Source organism: Dermacentor variabilis, chromosome 8 (assembly GCF_050947875.1).
Source record: "Dermacentor variabilis isolate Ectoservices chromosome 8, ASM5094787v1, whole genome shotgun sequence".
NCBI lineage: Eukaryota > Metazoa > Arthropoda > Arachnida > Ixodida > Ixodidae > Dermacentor > Dermacentor variabilis.
The window spans coordinates 62,543,455-62,561,115 of record NC_134575.1 but is presented as its reverse complement, the minus strand read 5'-3'; the positions used below and the strand labels follow the sequence as shown (position 1 = coordinate 62,561,115).

The following is a 17,661-nucleotide window of genomic DNA, read 5'->3' as shown; positions in this document are numbered from 1 at the left end:
AACTTACACAATGGGCTAACAAAAATGGTTTCCGCTTCTTCATACAGAAAACAGTTACTGTTTTGTTCTCTCAGAAACGAGGGCTACACAGCGACGGAGCCCTAAAAGTGAATGACGTCATACTGCTGGGGAAACAAGACCATAAGTTTTTAGGAGTAACCTTTGACACCAAACTAAACTTTCTAGCCCACATTAAAACACTAAAGGTTAAGGGAAACAAAGCATTGAATATCCTCTAAGTTTTATCTTGTAAGCACTGGGGTTCCGACCGAACGTGTCTTTTACGTATTTACCGGTCTCCTGTGCGTAGCCTTTTAGACTACGGTTCCGTGGTTCACGGCTCAGCCAGACAGTCCTACATCCAACGACTTGATCCAGTACATAACGTTGGACTGCGACTGGCAAGTGGTGCCTACAGAACTTCACGTATTCAAAGTTTATATGTCGAGTGTAATGAACCCTCCTTACAGCAGCGCAGAGCATTACTCACCTTTTCCTGCGTACTCAGAATTCTGTCATCACCGCAACGCATATGCTTCAACATCCTCACACAATGCGACTCACGCTTACACTACACAAATAAACCGAACGTGATTAGGCCACTTGTCCTGCGGTATGAGCAATGCTGTCGGGACTATGACATTCTCCACGAAGTCCTCCAGGTTGCCATAAAACCACAGCGTTTGCCCGCGTGGAACGATTTTGAACCGTCTTTCAACTGGACTTTCACACATTTAAAGAAGAAAGACTCCCCACGCGAACACATCACACAAGAATTCCGTGCACTTCAGGACAAATATCAAAATAACATGCAATATTACACTGATGGCTCTAAAACGAAAGAACACGTGGGTGTGAGCATCGTAACGGAAAATTGGGAAAAAAGTATTCGATTGCCACAACACGCCTCTGTTTTCACGGCCGAAGTTTTTGCTATATGGGATGTTGTCAAAAAGATTATAGCTGATAAACACAAAAATTCAGTCATATACACAGATTCCTTAAGCACACTAAAGGCTCTACATCCTAAATCTGAGTGTGAATCCCTGATTGGAGACATTTTAAACATGGTGGCTTTTAATGAGTGCGGGAGGCCAATTCGGTTCTGCAAACGCAACACTCCCATATAAAGATAGCATCCGTGCAATTAGAAAGGCCTTAACGGTCAAATGGCAACGCGAATGGGACTGTTGTGCCGACAACAAGCTACATCTCACGAAACCGATAGTTGGCGAGTGGAAGTCATGCTATCATCAGGAGCGGTTCATCGAAGTAGTTTTATGCAGACTACGCATTGTGCACACACACCTCACACACAATTACTTACTCACGAAAGAAGACACACCAACATGCGAGAAAGGTCAACAGCCACTAACAGTTATGCACATATTACTCACATGTACGGAGACTGAAACACACAGACGAACACGTTTGCACAAATTATATCAACTACAAATATCTTTACACCATGCTCTAATTTTAGGTGAGGATCCACTAGTACCATTATGTGACGTCCGTAAATTTCTAGATGACACTGGCTTTTTACATAAAATATAGATTAACAAAGCCTTTTCCTTCATAAACTGGATTTTAAAACACCTCGTGTTTGGCGCAGCATAGCCTCAGCCGCTTTTGCGCCATTAAACCCCATTTAAATAACTAACTAACTAACCCTACGGACACTGGGCCCAACTTGATGAGTTCAAAGAGTAGATATTGAAAATTGTCCCACCGAGCCCATGGTGCACTGTATACATTTCAGATGTAAAGGCTATTTTGTCTCGTGTCCGCTGGGACAACCTCAATGATTTGATGAGGGATGTCTGACGTGAGAGTATTATGGGTAAAGGTGAGTTTCTTGGACACAAGCACGCACACTTTCGCCTCGTCCGAGCCGCTAATAGCCTCGTAGCCACTGATAGGTACAAGTGTGGTGCCCGGCTCTTGGAGAAGTATGATGTCCGGCGGTTCTGACGCTGCGGCAACGTATTGTTGCAGCGAGCCCCGTTTAGATTGGTATCCGCTGCAATACCATTGCCACATCGTCAGTCCCGCCGTTCTATTTTCCATTTGCATTGCAGGGACAATCATTCTGTAGGTGGGCTGGGCGAACGTACCGGTGAGCGCACTCGTTTGTCGCTAGTGACGGTGCTGAAGCTGGTGTAGCGCGTGCGACTGGTGAGAATGAGGTGGATGATGATTTAGGGAGAAGTGGTTGTGCCGTGAGCTTAATGTCCGCTACTAAAGATATTTACTAGGGTAATCGCAAATAGAACGAGGAACACCTTAGACTTCTGTCAACCAAATGGCCAGGCTGGATTCCGTAAAGGCTACTCAACAATAGACCATATTCACACTATCAATCAGGTGATCGAAAAATGTGCGGAATATATTCAACCCTTACACATAGCTTTCCTTGATTACGAGAAAGCGTTTCATTCAGTCGTAACCTCAGCAGTCATAGAGGCATTACAGAATCAGGGTGTAGACGAGCCGTATGTAAAAATACTGAAATATATCTATAGCGGCTCCACAGCCACCGCAGTCCTCCATAAAGCAAGCAACAAAATCCCAATAAAGAAAGGCGTCAGGCAGGGAGATACGATATCTCCAATGCTATTCACAGCGTGTTTACAGGAGGTATTCAGAGACCTGGATTGGGAAGAATTGGGCATAAGAGTTAATAGAGAATAGCTTAGTAAGTTGCGATTCGCTGGTGATATTGCCTTGCTTAGTAACACAGGAGACCAGTTGCAATGCATGCTTACTGACCTAGAGAGGCAAAGCAGAAGGGTGGGTCTAAAAATTAATCTGCAGAAAAATAAAGTAGTGTCTAACAGTCTGGGAAGAGAACAGCAATTTAAAATTGGTAGCGAGGCACTGGAAGGGGTAAAGGAGTACATCTACTTAGGGCAGGTAGTGACGGCGAATGAAGATCATGAGACGGAAATAATCAGAAGAATAAGAATGGGCTGGGGTGCGTTTGGCAGGCATTCTCAGATCATGAACAACAGGTTGCCATTATCCCCCAAGAGAAAAGTGTACAACAGCTGTGTCTTACAAATACTCACGTACGGGGCAGAAACCTGGAAGCTTACAAAAAGGGCTCTACTTAAATTGAGGACGAGGCAACGAGCTATGAAAAGAAGAATGATTGGTGTAACGTTAAGAGATAAGAAAAGAGCAGATTGGGTGAGGGAACAAACGCGAATTATTGACATCTTAGTTGAAATAAAAAAAGAAATGGGCATGGGCAGGAGATGTTATGAGGAGGGAAGATAACCGATGGTCATTAAGGGTTACGGACTGGATACCAAGGGACGGGAAGCATAGCAGAGGGCGGCAGAAAGTTAGGTGGGCGGATGAGATTAAGTTTGCAGGGACAACTTGGCCACAATTAGTACATTACCGGGTTAGCTGGAGAAGTATGGGAGAGACATTTGCCCTGCAGTGGGCCTAACCAGGCTGGTGCTGCTGCTGATGCTGATGCTGATGCTGCTGCTAATGATGATTATGATGCTGTTTAAGCATTTAGATATTTAACAGGGATGAGGAGGAAAATGCAGCAGAGCAGTTGCACGATGTTCCGACTTAGAGGAAGTTGAAATATAAAACTGTACACTGTCATACTTTTCGCTCACACTTTGAACAACTTGGTACCACAAATTAAGTACAGTCAATTGTAAGCGCAAGACCACAACTCGAAAAAATGGCGAACTAGAGTTTTGGACAAGAAGCCCGAAATAAAGCCCTTTTTGGTATTTTTTATCTCTCGCTCCGCAAGTACCTTTCGAAATCTTTTTCTATGCATACCTTGCTTTCCTTTTTTTTCTCATCTTTATAGGGCAAAGTACAAAAAGATGCGTGAGGGACAATAAATTGCTTGTAGTACTTATAAGCACTTTATTATCAATGATAATTTCGATGAAAGATTGCTTGTCGTACTTGGCAAATACTCTGGCGGCGTGTGGGCGAACAAGATCCGCTAGAACATGTGCCTACACGGCACGCCCTAGTCCCAAATCTTGCCGCTCCCCCGCCGGGATTGGTAACCTATGGAATGGAGACAATAAGTAAATGATTAAAGTGGATCAAATATCTTTGCATGTTCAATAAATCTAGAAGTAGCTCAAGTCGGCTTCTTTTTTTTATTCTATGAAATTCTTTTTCTCTAAATCTACTCTTTACTTGAAAGACCGTAAGTTTGGGCATGTTGGTATTCCAAAACTTTTAGGTTTTAGCGCACGAAAAGGGACGAGAAAAAGAAGTGCGACGCGGACACAGCGCTGTTAACAAATAAGCCTGTCATTTTATTTCTCTGCATAAATTCGCAAAATGGGTCATTCTGTTAACACACGGTTCATATGCCAAGTTTATTATTGCGCCAACTTTATAAATATTATCACCTTTACTTTTAGGTTTTCGCCTTGGACATTCAAAGCAAAGTGCCCTCGTATTTTTTTCTGATTGGATTAGAGCACAACTTGCTGGTCTTATGATAGCTGCAGCTTTCTTTATCGACTATACCAAAGTCTTAGATAATATTATTCACTGTATTATATTTTTTTCTAAACTCGAAAGCTATGGCATTTCAGGTCCGGCATTAATCCTGATGAAAAGTTATTCATCTGACCGGTACCAGAGCGTGTTTATTCAAGGTGTATTGTCGTCTCGTAAACTTATTAACAAAGGAGTGCCCCAAAGTTCAATTCTTGGACCACTACTTTTTGTCAATTAATAATGATTTTGACTCTTATTTGAATACAGACCAATGTCTCTTGTACGCTGACGACACAGCCATCATGACTTCTGGTAGCACGTCTTCTGAATTAATTGCAAATCTAGACTGGTTGTTACAATCCTTAGAGAACTGGAGCCACAATGACTGTAATAAAATGATTTGTGGTATTCCACGGCCTTAAAAAAATTTCCTTCGGACATAGCAGTATGTATCAATAATGTTGCCATGCTGCAAACAAATCGTGCTACATTTCTAGGTGTGGTCATTGACTCTAAATTTAAATTTAATCATCATGTTGCCTCTGTACATAACAAATTTTGTTTTGAAATAAGAACAATTATCAGAACGTGCTCATTTTTTAAATCTAGATAAATTGCTTTTAATATATTAGACATTTATACACTGCCATACTAATTGCTCAATCACGTTAGGAGGTAGTACATAAAGAACTCATCTTTTTACACTTATTTCTATGCAAAAGCAGGCACTTGGAATCATCACTTCCTCTTCTATTGCCCAACCAACCGTACTTTGGTTCTAGTCCCTGAAAATCCTGCCCGTTGAAAGACTACACAAGTTTCCCACCGTAGTTTTCCTTCTTAAAGTCCTTATTAGATATGGATATTCAAATTTCTTTCCTGAAAATATAATTACCAACAATAATATGACGCGTTTTCCTTTGACAAACAATTTAATATTATTTGACAAACAATTATGGCAAGCAATGGCTTATTTCCTAGCCATATCCACTTGGAATAACACGCATCCACTGAAATCAGCCATGCCATTGTACAATTTAGTTCGAAAAAAGGCTAAAACTGCACATGTTTGAATCCTTCGATCCTTAGCCATTCTCTATCAGAAGTTATTATTGCGTGCTTATCTTTTGTTGCTTGTTGTTTGTTTTTTTAGCACCTAAGATTGTTGTGCATGCCCTTTTTTAATATACTCTGGTCATGTAGTTGTAGGAGGCCTTATTTGCGGTTTCGACTATTGGGCCTCCTGCTGTAAGTAAAGATACTATGCGCCATGTACTGTAAATACGAAATGACAATTTTGGAAACTTTGGAAGCAATCCCAGTGGTATGAGGTGTGTCGATAGAAGTCTGGCTGAGTCGGCAGTCAAGCGTTGCAAGTTTTCTGAGCAGCATTGTTGCCATAAGAAAGCAACGTTCCTATCTATGCCCATCTGTCGACGGGCCACTCTTTAGTAAATAATTTTTAATAATACATTTTGCAACGGCCAAACTGCACGTTTTTGTATATGAAGAACTTCCTCACGTTTACATGACTCTAAAATATGCAGGCTGCTAATCTAACAAGTAGTTCTCCGACTTTCGTTTTGACGGAAGAACAGCCTAGGTTTTTTATACCCTCATATCGGTGGACGTACCAAAAAAAAGGTTCAACTGTTGTGAGCTGACCTCGATTGAAAAACTTAAAATGCTTGCAGAAAAAAAAGGTGTAACTGAAGAATTAGGCTTATTCGCAATACGCGTAGATAAAAGCTCACGCTAATAGCAGTATCAAATTTCCACTTTCATTGAATATCTATTTAACGAAAAACGTGGCCGATCACCCTCTTCTCCATCGTTATGTGAAGGAAAAAAGGCAGCACACACATGTACTTAATATGATATTTGGATTCCAACTAACGCTCTATACAAACCACTTCCTATTATTAAACGAGAGTAATCTTGATACGGGGTGCCTCAAGCTATCGCGTGCCCAGTTAAAAAAAGAAGGCAGAATATGCTATGCGAAGAAGACAAAAAGCAGGTACACACTTGTTCGCAAACTGCCCTGCCCTTCAGCACTTGGTAATATTGGCGTAAAATATACAGTATTTCGTTTGATTTGATGACACCATGTATAACGTTGGCACGTGCATATAATACTAATTTTGCGCACTGGTGTATCTTTTTACAATTGCACTTGTTTCGCGGGAGAGCATGTGCATTCCGTATTGCAGTGCAGTAAATTACAACGGACTTCGTATAACAGTAACAAGCATTCTTACGACTGCGCATGGCTTCCTTGTGAGAATGGTAACATTGTTCCTACCACACTCGGCCGAGCAGGAAACAGTTAGCTGTAAGAAAAACAACCGACAAAAATGTTACTCAGAAAAGACGTATGCCTATCGTACGTTTCTAACACACTATGTAATGTTTGCTGGTTTTGTTAAGCAAACTGAAGGGACAAACATATGCGGCTCTTTGCACTTACGGGTCGGTTTTGCCACCACAAAACTTTGTGCTTGCAGCCCCTGTTGTCGAAATAGAGCCCTATGAAATAGAATGCACATTGTGAGACATAATAAACTAAAAAAATGTAAAAAATTATAGGCATTTCTTTGAAAATGCTGCCAATTCAAAAAGTTGCACAATCGACAAAAAAACGGCATTAAATGCTACCATTCTACGCTGGTAAAGTGCCCTTATCCTGTTACATGTAGCTCACAATACCGCGATAACAAATTTTACTCACTGCTGTTTGTTATCGGCATTATTATTGTTATCTACTCCATTTTTTGTTATCAACATAAATAATTTCTTCCCTTTTTTTGCCTAGGTGTCACAAAAATTATGCCCAAGAGAAATATAGATAAAGCTATACAGGTATTAGGTAACAAAGTAATTCCATGATAATCAACAAAATTACATTCGACGAGAACTGTTGTTTCAGTTTCATAGCAAGCTGTCCACGCAGTTATAACATGACACCCGAGAGTGTTGATCCACAATATTTTGTGGCATAAAAGGCCCTTTGCCGCATTCTGTGACATCATGTTTTCGTTAGAATGAGAACTTTCATGCACGCGAAAAGCGTTCTTAGAGATTCTGAACCTTGTACGATGACCATGCACGATATCTAGACATGAAAAGTGTAAAGATTGTCTGTGGATAATGTTTAGCTGTGTTGGGGAAGAATATTCTACCTACGGTTCTTTTACCATGAGATCTCCTATTCTGTATACAAGCCGCTTATAATGTTCTGTGTAATGTGAATATGATGTCGCAAAGGATGAACCGGGCAACATCATGCGCCAGGGCACTCGGCAGTGGCGAAGTTACCTCATAAGGAGTGAGATGTTTGATTACCACGATCGCTCAGCGGTTTCCGTCTGAAATGCTCTGGAGGGTCCCATATATATAAATTTTTGCACAATCACAGCAGTGACTGGGCCACGCATAAGATTAGTGGAGCTCGTGAAGGACAGGGAAGATCCTTGTAGAGTTGGCAAGAGAGGCAAATACTCACATATTGTCACATGCTGCGTGCCAGTGGTAACGCTGTGGTAGGTGTACATTTGTTTTTAGCAAAGTTTGGTTGACATATTGTGGGTGATCACGGCAAGCTGTAGAAAGTTCCGAGCAAAGCTGCCTATGAACTATGACTTGCGACGCTGAGGTAGTCACGAACCTATAGGTACCTGTCGCGTAGGCCGAAGTGGCGCACTTGGCGAGTCCATTTATTGGCAGGCGAAGGCGATGACGGGTGAGACAAGCAATAGTGAAATAAGGGTAGGGGCGTGACGTGGAAGTGAAAAGTTAGTGAAAGGGAGCAACACAGAACAGAGCTAGCGCGAATATAAGTATATCCCAATCGAGAATTTGCTTAAATATGGATCTGTCTGCTGCTGAAAGTGACTCTACGATGGCAATGTGAGATCTTTCGTGCATTATTATGCCTGCAAAATTAGGCCAGTCTGACAGGTGTGGGCGGGATAGAGAATGCGCTTCCGAATGTTTACGGCCAGAGCTGTAAAGAACTCGCATAAAATAAATTTTAGGTGTGATAGCCAGCAAGCGAGGCGACCTCAAAGACAAATTCTTGAAGGGCGACAGCCAGGACATGATATCATCATCATCATCATCATCATCAGCCTGGTTACGCCCACTTCAGGGCAAAGGCCTCTCCCATACTTCTCCAACAACCCCGGTCATGATATGATAACATGATATGGTGACCACTTATTACGATGGATGGACGACCGTAGAGCCAGGGCAAAAAAATTACATGAGGCCCAAATGATTGCCAAGTAAGCATATTATTTAGTGGAAAATTTACTTCCAATATTGTGCAGTGATTAGAAAGAGTAAAGATGCATTTGTCCAAGCCGTTTGTTCGTTTAACTGTAACAGTGCCAAGGCCGATGCCTCTGCCATGTACGGGAATTTCTGTGGGGGCGCTTGGGCGAATGTGCGGCAGAACTAGGGGCGGCAGAGGAGGAAGGCGTGAGAGTAGAAGACGACACATTACCGGGAACACAGCATCGCAAGTTAGGGACTAGTCCAGGAGGTAATGACCACCATAAAAATGGCTTCCCGATAGATATACCAATGGCGAAGTAGTAAATAAATGAGCCAGACTATGAGCAGTACCCGGGGACGCTGCAAATCTGTGTACTTTTTTCGGAGAATTCAGGGGTAGGTCAAAGCTTTGTCGGATCTGGAAGTGCACATTCTTCTGACACAATGTGCCTGTAGTAGAATAGTTGACGTCTAGCGACGCTTCACTTCATGTTGAGCAACAGGGTAGCATCGAAAAGCAAGTGAGAATGCATCCAATTCGTAGCATGTGGCAGAGAAAGTAGAGTCAAAGGATTGCGCTGTTGTTAAAATAACCGTGGTAAGTCAGTCATGAGAAGCCACTGATGGTGTTGTTCATATTCTTTTCCTTTTTGAACGTGGGAGGCGCCGCACCACACAAAAGCCAAGTGCCATTATGCTAAACTAATAAAAGCCGTTAAGGCTAACAAACGCCGTTTTCGGACTGCCTGATTCAGTGAGCGGGTCCAATTTTTTCCCTGCCCTACAGGAGAGGCACAGGGACCATTCGATGGTTGCATTGACTTTATCCCGCTGCTATTAATCCTTAACTCCCACTTGCTCGTCGATGGTGCGGCGCTCAATCATGGACACAGGGTACGGGGGCTGACGCAATAGTGTATGGCTACTGCATTCGATGGAATAAATGACTGCGGAACCTCAACATACCAGTTCTACGTCAAACACAAGAACGCTGCTCAGATCGACAATTTTGTTGCGCTCAGTCATAGTGAGATTGGCATAGATAGATCAAGAAATCTAGCAGTCACATGAGGGCTCTGGCGTGGTGAAGATAATTGTATTAGCCTGAACATGAAAAGAAGCTGCGCTGTCAGGTACACCATAGACATCCCAACGGTAAGACAGGCGGAACCGAAGTAAGGACACAGCACTCTGTGGACTCCATTCATCCAGATTTTAATTCCTTAGCATTCTTAGGGCACTTCACACACTTTCTGGGGATCTGTCGGCCTATATATGTTTGCATCTGCGTATCTATGCATATAGTTATGTTAGTATCCGAGAATTTTGCCGCCTAACTGGGTTACTCGGTCCAGTGTTCGAAAAAACAGCGCCTTTCTCAGCGTTCGTACGCACCAAAGTACAATGTATTTCGGAGGCCACGCGTAATCTTTGAGGCTGCGGCGCTAGATAAGGCCCAGTGGTTTTAGAGAAGCGCTAAATAAGAGTTCCGCTGCCGCACACGCCTCATACATAAATCGTTGTGACAGTGGAAGTACGTTGTGCCACTGTATCGATTCAATGCTAACGCGCAATAGCTAATGCTATTCATTAAATGCTCAGTCATCGTGAAATGGGTTCTGGTGTAAGTTTTTCTGTCTTTTTCTGGCGCCGTAGTTAAGAAAGAATCGACATCGTAAGTTGACTCAGATTGACTTCGTCGGCAGAATAAAAGTACTCATGATGGCGCAAGCTTTGCCGGCAAGAATGCGGCTTGAATGCGCAATGAGCCCAGAAAAATAGAAAATCAAAGGAAAGAAATAGTGGGTATTTCACAAGAGAGTAGACCTTCACACAGTTAGGACAATGACAATAAAGGAGCAAAACTCTCATCAGTGACAGAGTACAAATACCTCGCCGCATGATTCTCAACTTTCAGGGACCGTCAAATTGATTACATAACGCCTAAGTCGAGCTCTATCGTACTTAATAATCGAAATGCTATCTATCCCAGCTCGCTGGCTACACCACAAAGACGAACAACATTTTGTGCTGGACCGTGCCATAAAGCATAAGTTCTTACTTTGTTTATTTCATGTTTTTCACGGCTGTCCGTTGTCGAAGATTTGTGCGATGGATGGGTTGGCCATCTTTTGTTTCTGTTGTCCGTTGATCTATTCTTATTTACTAAACCAGTTATAGCATGCGAAACATTTCGCTCGGCTAACCTCCCACACACCAATGAATTTTTCTCGCTAGCGGGCGCGTATTTTAACTACTGTATCATATCACGGTTTCCTTGTGACAAATTTTTGCAATGCGAAAATCAGGTACAAGGTGAATGGGCGATGCAGGGTGAATAAAGTACAGGGAGAGCACGTGTTTATATAAACTATTGGCCTAGGTGAGCAGTTTGGTGTAACGCAGCACCAACCTTGTTATCAGGTTAGCTCACACGATCCAAATACAAAATACCATGTATTTTTAGTCCACATTTGTACCAAGAAACTGTGCGACACTCCGCATGACATTGTCTAAGATACCTATGATTGTATACCACGTGGTTGCTGACAATGCCACAATCCATGTTTCTCTCACTTACGCACGTGCAGCAAATATGACATACCCAATAGTCGGAATGTCGTAAGCTCGCTTCGAAAGGCAGGAGTAGAAACCATTCCTTCAGCGTCACATGACCGTCATTTCAGTCGTCCCGGTGTCTTCTTCACAAACACGCTCACGTGAGACACACAGCTGTTCGTACTACAGAAACATGTTCCGCCACCTCGCAAATTTTCAGTAATCGCAAAAGATGCTGCGTAGCGGGCTAACCACTGAAATGCTTCGCATGACATCGATTCCCATAGTGCCCGAGACTTGCATGTTTTTCTTATAATGCTCTCACAGTGCTCCACTTCATACTGGTAAGTAATCCGAGAAAATGTTTTTGCGCACTCACGAATAAGGGGAAGGGGCGTAATATTTCATGGTAAGGTTCGCTGAATAAAATGCACCAGCCGTGCACTTGTGTATTCTAGCTTCAATAAAAAGAGCATTTGTAAATGCTTGCTAACCTTGGACAATTGTGGTATCAAGAGAACTGTAAAGACTTACCGAAGTCTGGTCGGTAAGGCCGACGCTTTTCTAGAAGCGAAAAACAACAAAATTTTATGGAAGTCGATAAGCTGAAGCGAGAGCGCCGGCAAGGCAGCGCCTGGCGACATATGCTAATTGGCTGTAGATTGTTTCACTGAGGTGCGACGGTACATTGTAGTGTAGATCTCATTTATTAAATGTCACACGTGGGGACATTACTCACGGAAAAAGCCTTTTACCCTAAACGATACGTATTAGATAAAACAACAATATTGAAATAGAAAACGTTTCGAAAAGCCAGTACCAAAATAGCACAACGCTAACCGTCCAAGGAGGTTAACCACAGAGAAAACTAATAAAGACGAAATAAAGCAACACGAACACTCTGTACATCAAGACGCTGTGGTTTCACCATCTACTAGTAAGTGCCATCATCCGACAGCGTTGTGTCCACAGCAATACGAAAGCGTTTCATACCCATCTTCATTTGCAAGTGTTTTGTTTCAGCCTACCCCAACCTATCGCTTGAAGGTATCCAACCTCCGAAACCTAGTAATTCTACGCTGCCCCGACTGCCTCCTTTTCCCTTGGCACCCATGTTGATAACCTCACGAACCTCTGATAATCCGCTTGACGTATTATCTTACCTGCGCAACAATATTTCCTCCCAGTATCAAACTACTTGTCAGCTCCAACCGTGTTCTTATATTTATTAACATCTTCGCCATACTTTCCGCGTTTAAGCCTATTATTTATCGCTCCATCGCTCACTGCCGCTTATCAGCTACTTTTCAAATTTTGGAAGCTGGTTAATATGCAGCTGCAGCAGCAATATCGCTGCATCTACGAAATCATATATGTAGCTTTATTCACAGGTAATGTCATCCCTTCAACGTTGACTGAACAATTATTGCTCCATGCAAAAAGCACTAACAAACTTGTAAGCTATATTTACTCTAACTTTAATTCATACCATTGTGTCAGATAGATTACCACGTTCGAACGTCAGCATTCGTATACGTATTTTTCACGTATAGAAAGGCGACAAGCCTACCTTTATGAACTTCATCGCATAACAAAACCCTTAGGCAACTGGTTGCGGAGTCTCCGTTTACTTTACTTGCTGGGGTGCCACGCCTTTGTGGATAAAAGCAACGCCGTAGGAAAACACACATATTGAACAAAAATATCCGTGCTTTCTTGAAAGCAACGATGCCAACATTTTAGGAACATAAGAGGGTACCCCCCTCCCCCCCTAAGTAGGTTGATACTGGTAAAGTATTCTTTGATTATTCCAGCTATATTCTCTCGACAGGATAAAACTATCTTTTACTGCAAAAGGTCGTACAAAATATGTACCTGAACGTGTGTACATAAACTTGAATTTTTTTATAAAGTTTACTCTGTTATTTATATAAGCGAGAAACAGCTAAAAATTTGCGAGATAGACCAGGATGATGGAGAATGTCATAATAAAGGTTCACGAAACAATAGCTGACAATACGAAAGCCAGCTGCACCACCACCATTATTGGTGGTGGTGCAGGTGGTATAGGCTGATTCGCTCGTTCCATTACATACGATGAAGTCATGTGCCAATAAAAATGACTAACGCTATGGCGGGCTCACTCTAGAATTTCGGTATCTGTGTTTTGTTTTCGCATGCTTTCTGGCTTTATGCCCTCTTCCACCTTTAAAAATATGTTTTACAAAACAAGGTAATACTGTTTTTGTATTACTGTCACGTTAGAGACGAAACCATTCTAACCTATTGTTTTTACACAGCTGAGCTCGACTCTGTCATCATTTCTACATTCACCCAAATGTAGCATGCACATATTGCGAAAGGTCTAGTTCCTTTGACTTACGAGTGGTCGTTCTTGGCGTTGTTTCTATGCAGAAACAGAAAGCAAAAATTTGTTATGTACAAAAAGTACTTTCAAACGTCAAGAGTGCACAGCGAAGAAAAAACTGTACGAATGCAGCAGAGAAGTCTAAATTTCATGTTTACATTGTGGCAGTTATTCAGAAATACGAAATATGGTACAAAGAGGTCAAATATAAAGGTGACTTTTCGAGGAAGCGAGATTTTTTAGCGCATCATGTTGTTCAATTCAAAGCACAGAGTGAAGCAAAGCAAACATCTTATTGTTCCAGATTAGGCGACAATTCTATAATACTTTCATTGTTATGGCGTCATGGTGCTCTCATGCAGTCAACCTTTATTAGAATGATCTGTTCGTGTCTTTGTTCATGCTGCCCATGAATTTAGGAGAGGCGCTTACCTGTAGTAGTTGTGGTCGAGCTGGTAGTTGGAGCTATTATTATAAGCAAGATACACCGGGAGGATTAAGAATGTCAGAATAAACCTTGGCGAAAAAATAGCTGACAAGACGAAGGCCGCTGAACCACCACCATTATTCCCGTGGCTGATTTGCTCGTTCCATTACATGTGATGAAGTCATGTGCCGATAAAAGCGACTGACGCTTTGGCTGGCTCGTCCGGAGTTTCAGTACCTCTGTTTTGCTTTCGTGTGCTTTCACGCTTTCTACCCTCTTCCCCCTTTAACAATATGTTTTCACAAAATAAACTAGTACAGTTTTTTATATTGTCACGTTATACACGAAACCATTGTAACGTAGTATTTTTTACACAGCTGAGCTCGACTCTCTCATGAATTCTACATTTACTCACATGCTACATGCACATATTGCGAAAGGCATAGTTCCTATAACTTTGGACTGGAAATTCTTGGCGTTCTTTCTATGCAGAAATAGAAAGCAAAAATGTGTTGTGTACAAAAAAGTACTTTAAGACATGAAAAGTGCAGCCAACACAGAATAAAACTGTAGGGATGCAGCCGAGAAGCCTAACTTTCATGTTTACATTGTGGCAGTTATTCAAATATACGAAATCTGGTTCAAAGACGTAACATATAAAAGTGATTCTGAGGAAGCGAGTTTTTTAGCGCTATATGTTGTGCAGTTGAACGTACAGAGCCCAGCAAAGTAAACATTATATTGTTCGAGGTTAGGTGACAATTCTATATTAGTTTCCTTGTCGTGGCGGCATGGTGCTCTCATGCAGTCGACTTTTAATAGAATGATGTGTTCGTGGCGTTGTTCATGCTGCCCATAAGTTTAGGAGAGGCGCTTACCTGTAGTAGTTGTGGTCGGGCTGGTAGTTGGAGCTATTATTATAAGCAAGATTAACCAGGAGGACTAAGCAGGTCAGAATAAAGCTTGACGAAAAAATTCCCGACAAGACCGAGGCTAGCTGAACCACCACCATTATTCCCGAGGCCAATTCGCTCATTCCATTACATACGATGAAGCCATGTGCCGATAAATATGACTGACGCTTTGGCTGGCTCATCCGGAGTTTCGGTAACTGTGTTTTGCTTTCTTGTGCTTTCACGCTTTATACCCTCTTCCCCCTTTAACAATATGTTTTCACAAAATAAAGTAGTACAGTTTTCTTATATTGTCACGTTATACACGAAACCATTGTAACGTAGTATTTTTTACACAGCTGAGCTCGACTCTCTCATGAATTCTACATTTACTCACATGCTACATGCACATATTGCGAAAGGCATAGTTCCTGTAATTTCTGACTGGACATTCTTGGCGTTCTTTCTATGCAGAAATAGAAAGCAAAAATGTGTTGTGTACAAAAAAGTACTTTAAGACATGAAAATTGCAGTCAGCACAGAATAAAACTGTAGGAATGCAGCCGATAAGCCTAACTTTCATGTTTACATTGTGGCAGTTATTCAAAACTACGAAATCTGGTTCAAAGAGGTCAAACATAAAGGTGACTTTTCGAGGAAGCGAGTTTCTTAGCGCATTATGTTCTTTAGTTGAACGTACAGCGTGCGGCAAAGCAAACATTATATTTCTCGAGATTAGGCGACAATTCTATATTACTTTCATTGTCGTGGAGGCATGGTGCCTTCATGCAGTCAACGTTTATTAGAATGATCTGTTCGTCGCGTACTTCATGCGGCCCATAAGTTTTGGAGAGACGCTTACCTGTAGTAGTTGTGGTCGGGCTGGTAGTTGGAGCTATTAATATAAGTAAGATACACCAGGAGTATTAAGAATGTCAGAATAAAGCTTGACGAAAAAATTGCTGACAAGAAGAATGCTAGCTGAACCACCACCATTATTCCCGAGGCCGAGGCGGATTCGCTAGTTCCATTATATGCGATGAAGCTATGTGCCGACAAAAACGACTGACGCTTTGGCTGGCTCGTCCGGAGTTTCGGTACCTGTGTTTTGCTTTCGTATACTTTCTGGTGTTATAACCGCTTTCTCCTTTAAAAATATGTTTTCACAAAATAAAATTAGAATGTTTTTATATTGTCACGTTATACACGAAAACATTGTAGCGTATTATTTTTTTACGCAGCTGAACTCGACTCTCTCATGAATTCTACATTTACTTACATGCCACATGCATATATTGCGAAAGGCATAGTTCCCATAACTTCTAACTGTACATTTTTGGCATTCTTTCTATGCAGAAATCGAAAGCAAAAATCTATTGTGTACAAAAAGTACTTGAAGGCATGAAAAGTCCTGTCAGCCGAGAATAAAACTATATGAATGCAGCCGATGAGCCTAACTTTTATGCTTACATTGTGCTGGCTATACAAAAATACGAAAGCTGGCTTAAGAAGGTGAAATATAAAAGTTACTTTTCGAGGATTTGAATTTTTACGCGCAATAGGTTGTGCAGTTGAACGTAAAGAGTGTAGCAAAGCAAGCATATTATTGTTCAAGATTAGGTGACAATTCTATATTACTTTCATTGTCGTGGAGGCATGGTGCCCTCATGCAGTCAACGTTTATTAGAATGATCTGTTCGTCGCGTACTTCATGCGGCCCATAAGTTTTGGAGAGACGCTTACCTATAGTCGTTGGGGTCGGGCTGGTAGTTGGAGCTATTAATGTAAGTGAGATACACCAGGAGTATTAAGAATGTCAGAATAAAGCTTGACGAAAAAATTGCTGACAAGAAGAATGCTAGCTGAACCACCACCATTATTCCCGAGGCCAATTCGATCGTTCCATTACATGCAATGAAGCCATGTGCCGATAAAAATGACTTGCGCTATGACGGGCTCATCCAGACGTTTGGGTGCCTGTGTTTTGCTTTCGTGTGCTTTGTGGTGTTATACCCTCTTCCACCTTTAGAAATATGTTTCCATAAAACAAGTTAATATTGTTTTCATTTGAATATTGTCCCGCTATACACAAAACCATTGTAACGTATTGTTTCTTATACAGCTTTGTTCGACTCTGTCATCAACTCTACATTCACCCAAATGTGCCATGCACATATTGCGAAATGTCTAGTTCCCTTAACTTACGGCTAGACGTTCTTGGCGTTGTTTTTGTGCAGAAATAGAAAGCAAACGTCTGTTAAGTACACAAAGTAGTTTAAAACCACAAAAGTGCAGTCAGCACAGAAGAAAACTGTGTGAATGCAGCCGTGAAGCCTAACTTTTATGCGTGCATTGTGGCGGTTATACGGAAATACGAAAGCTGGCTTAAAGAGCTCAAACAGTAAAGTTACTTTTCGAGGAAGCTAGTTTCTTAGCTTATTATGTTGTTAAGTTGAATGCACAGATTGGAGCAAAGCAAAAATTTCACGGATCCAGCTCAGGCGACAATTGTATATTACTTTAGAAGGATCGAGATATCGGCGAGCTCGTACTGGCTGAACACCTTGAAGGGGCCGCGCAATATAACGAAGACAGAAGGCAGGAACACACAAGAGAGGAATGCACAGGACACACAG

General features: G+C 41.8%; 1 protein-coding gene across 6 annotated transcripts in view; it reads right to left on the bottom strand.

The window, feature by feature from the left end:
- Positions 1-3,883: 3,883 nt before the first annotated feature.
- Positions 3,884-17,661, bottom strand: part of LOC142590274 (uncharacterized) — a 34,782-nt gene continuing 21,004 nt past the window's right edge. Inside the window, exons 6-14 of one of the 6 annotated variants that reach the window (XM_075702248.1) lie at positions 16,769-16,801; positions 15,888-15,920; positions 15,011-15,043; positions 14,138-14,170; positions 13,721-13,744; positions 11,872-11,901; positions 6,971-7,029; positions 6,762-6,833; positions 3,884-4,053 (exon numbers count right to left, since the gene is read on the bottom strand). In XM_075702248.1, the coding sequence (XP_075558363.1) occupies positions 3,910-4,053; positions 6,762-6,833; positions 6,971-7,029; positions 11,872-11,901; positions 13,721-13,744; positions 14,138-14,170; positions 15,011-15,043; positions 15,888-15,920; positions 16,769-16,801 (461 nt within the window). In that variant the 3' untranslated portion in view covers positions 3,884-3,909. The remainder of the gene's footprint in view (positions 4,054-6,761; positions 6,834-6,970; positions 7,030-11,871; positions 11,902-13,720; positions 13,745-14,137; positions 14,171-15,010; positions 15,044-15,887; positions 15,921-16,768; positions 16,802-17,661) is intronic. The other 5 variants (XM_075702251.1, XM_075702250.1, XM_075702249.1 and 2 more) reach the window with 5 other exon arrangements.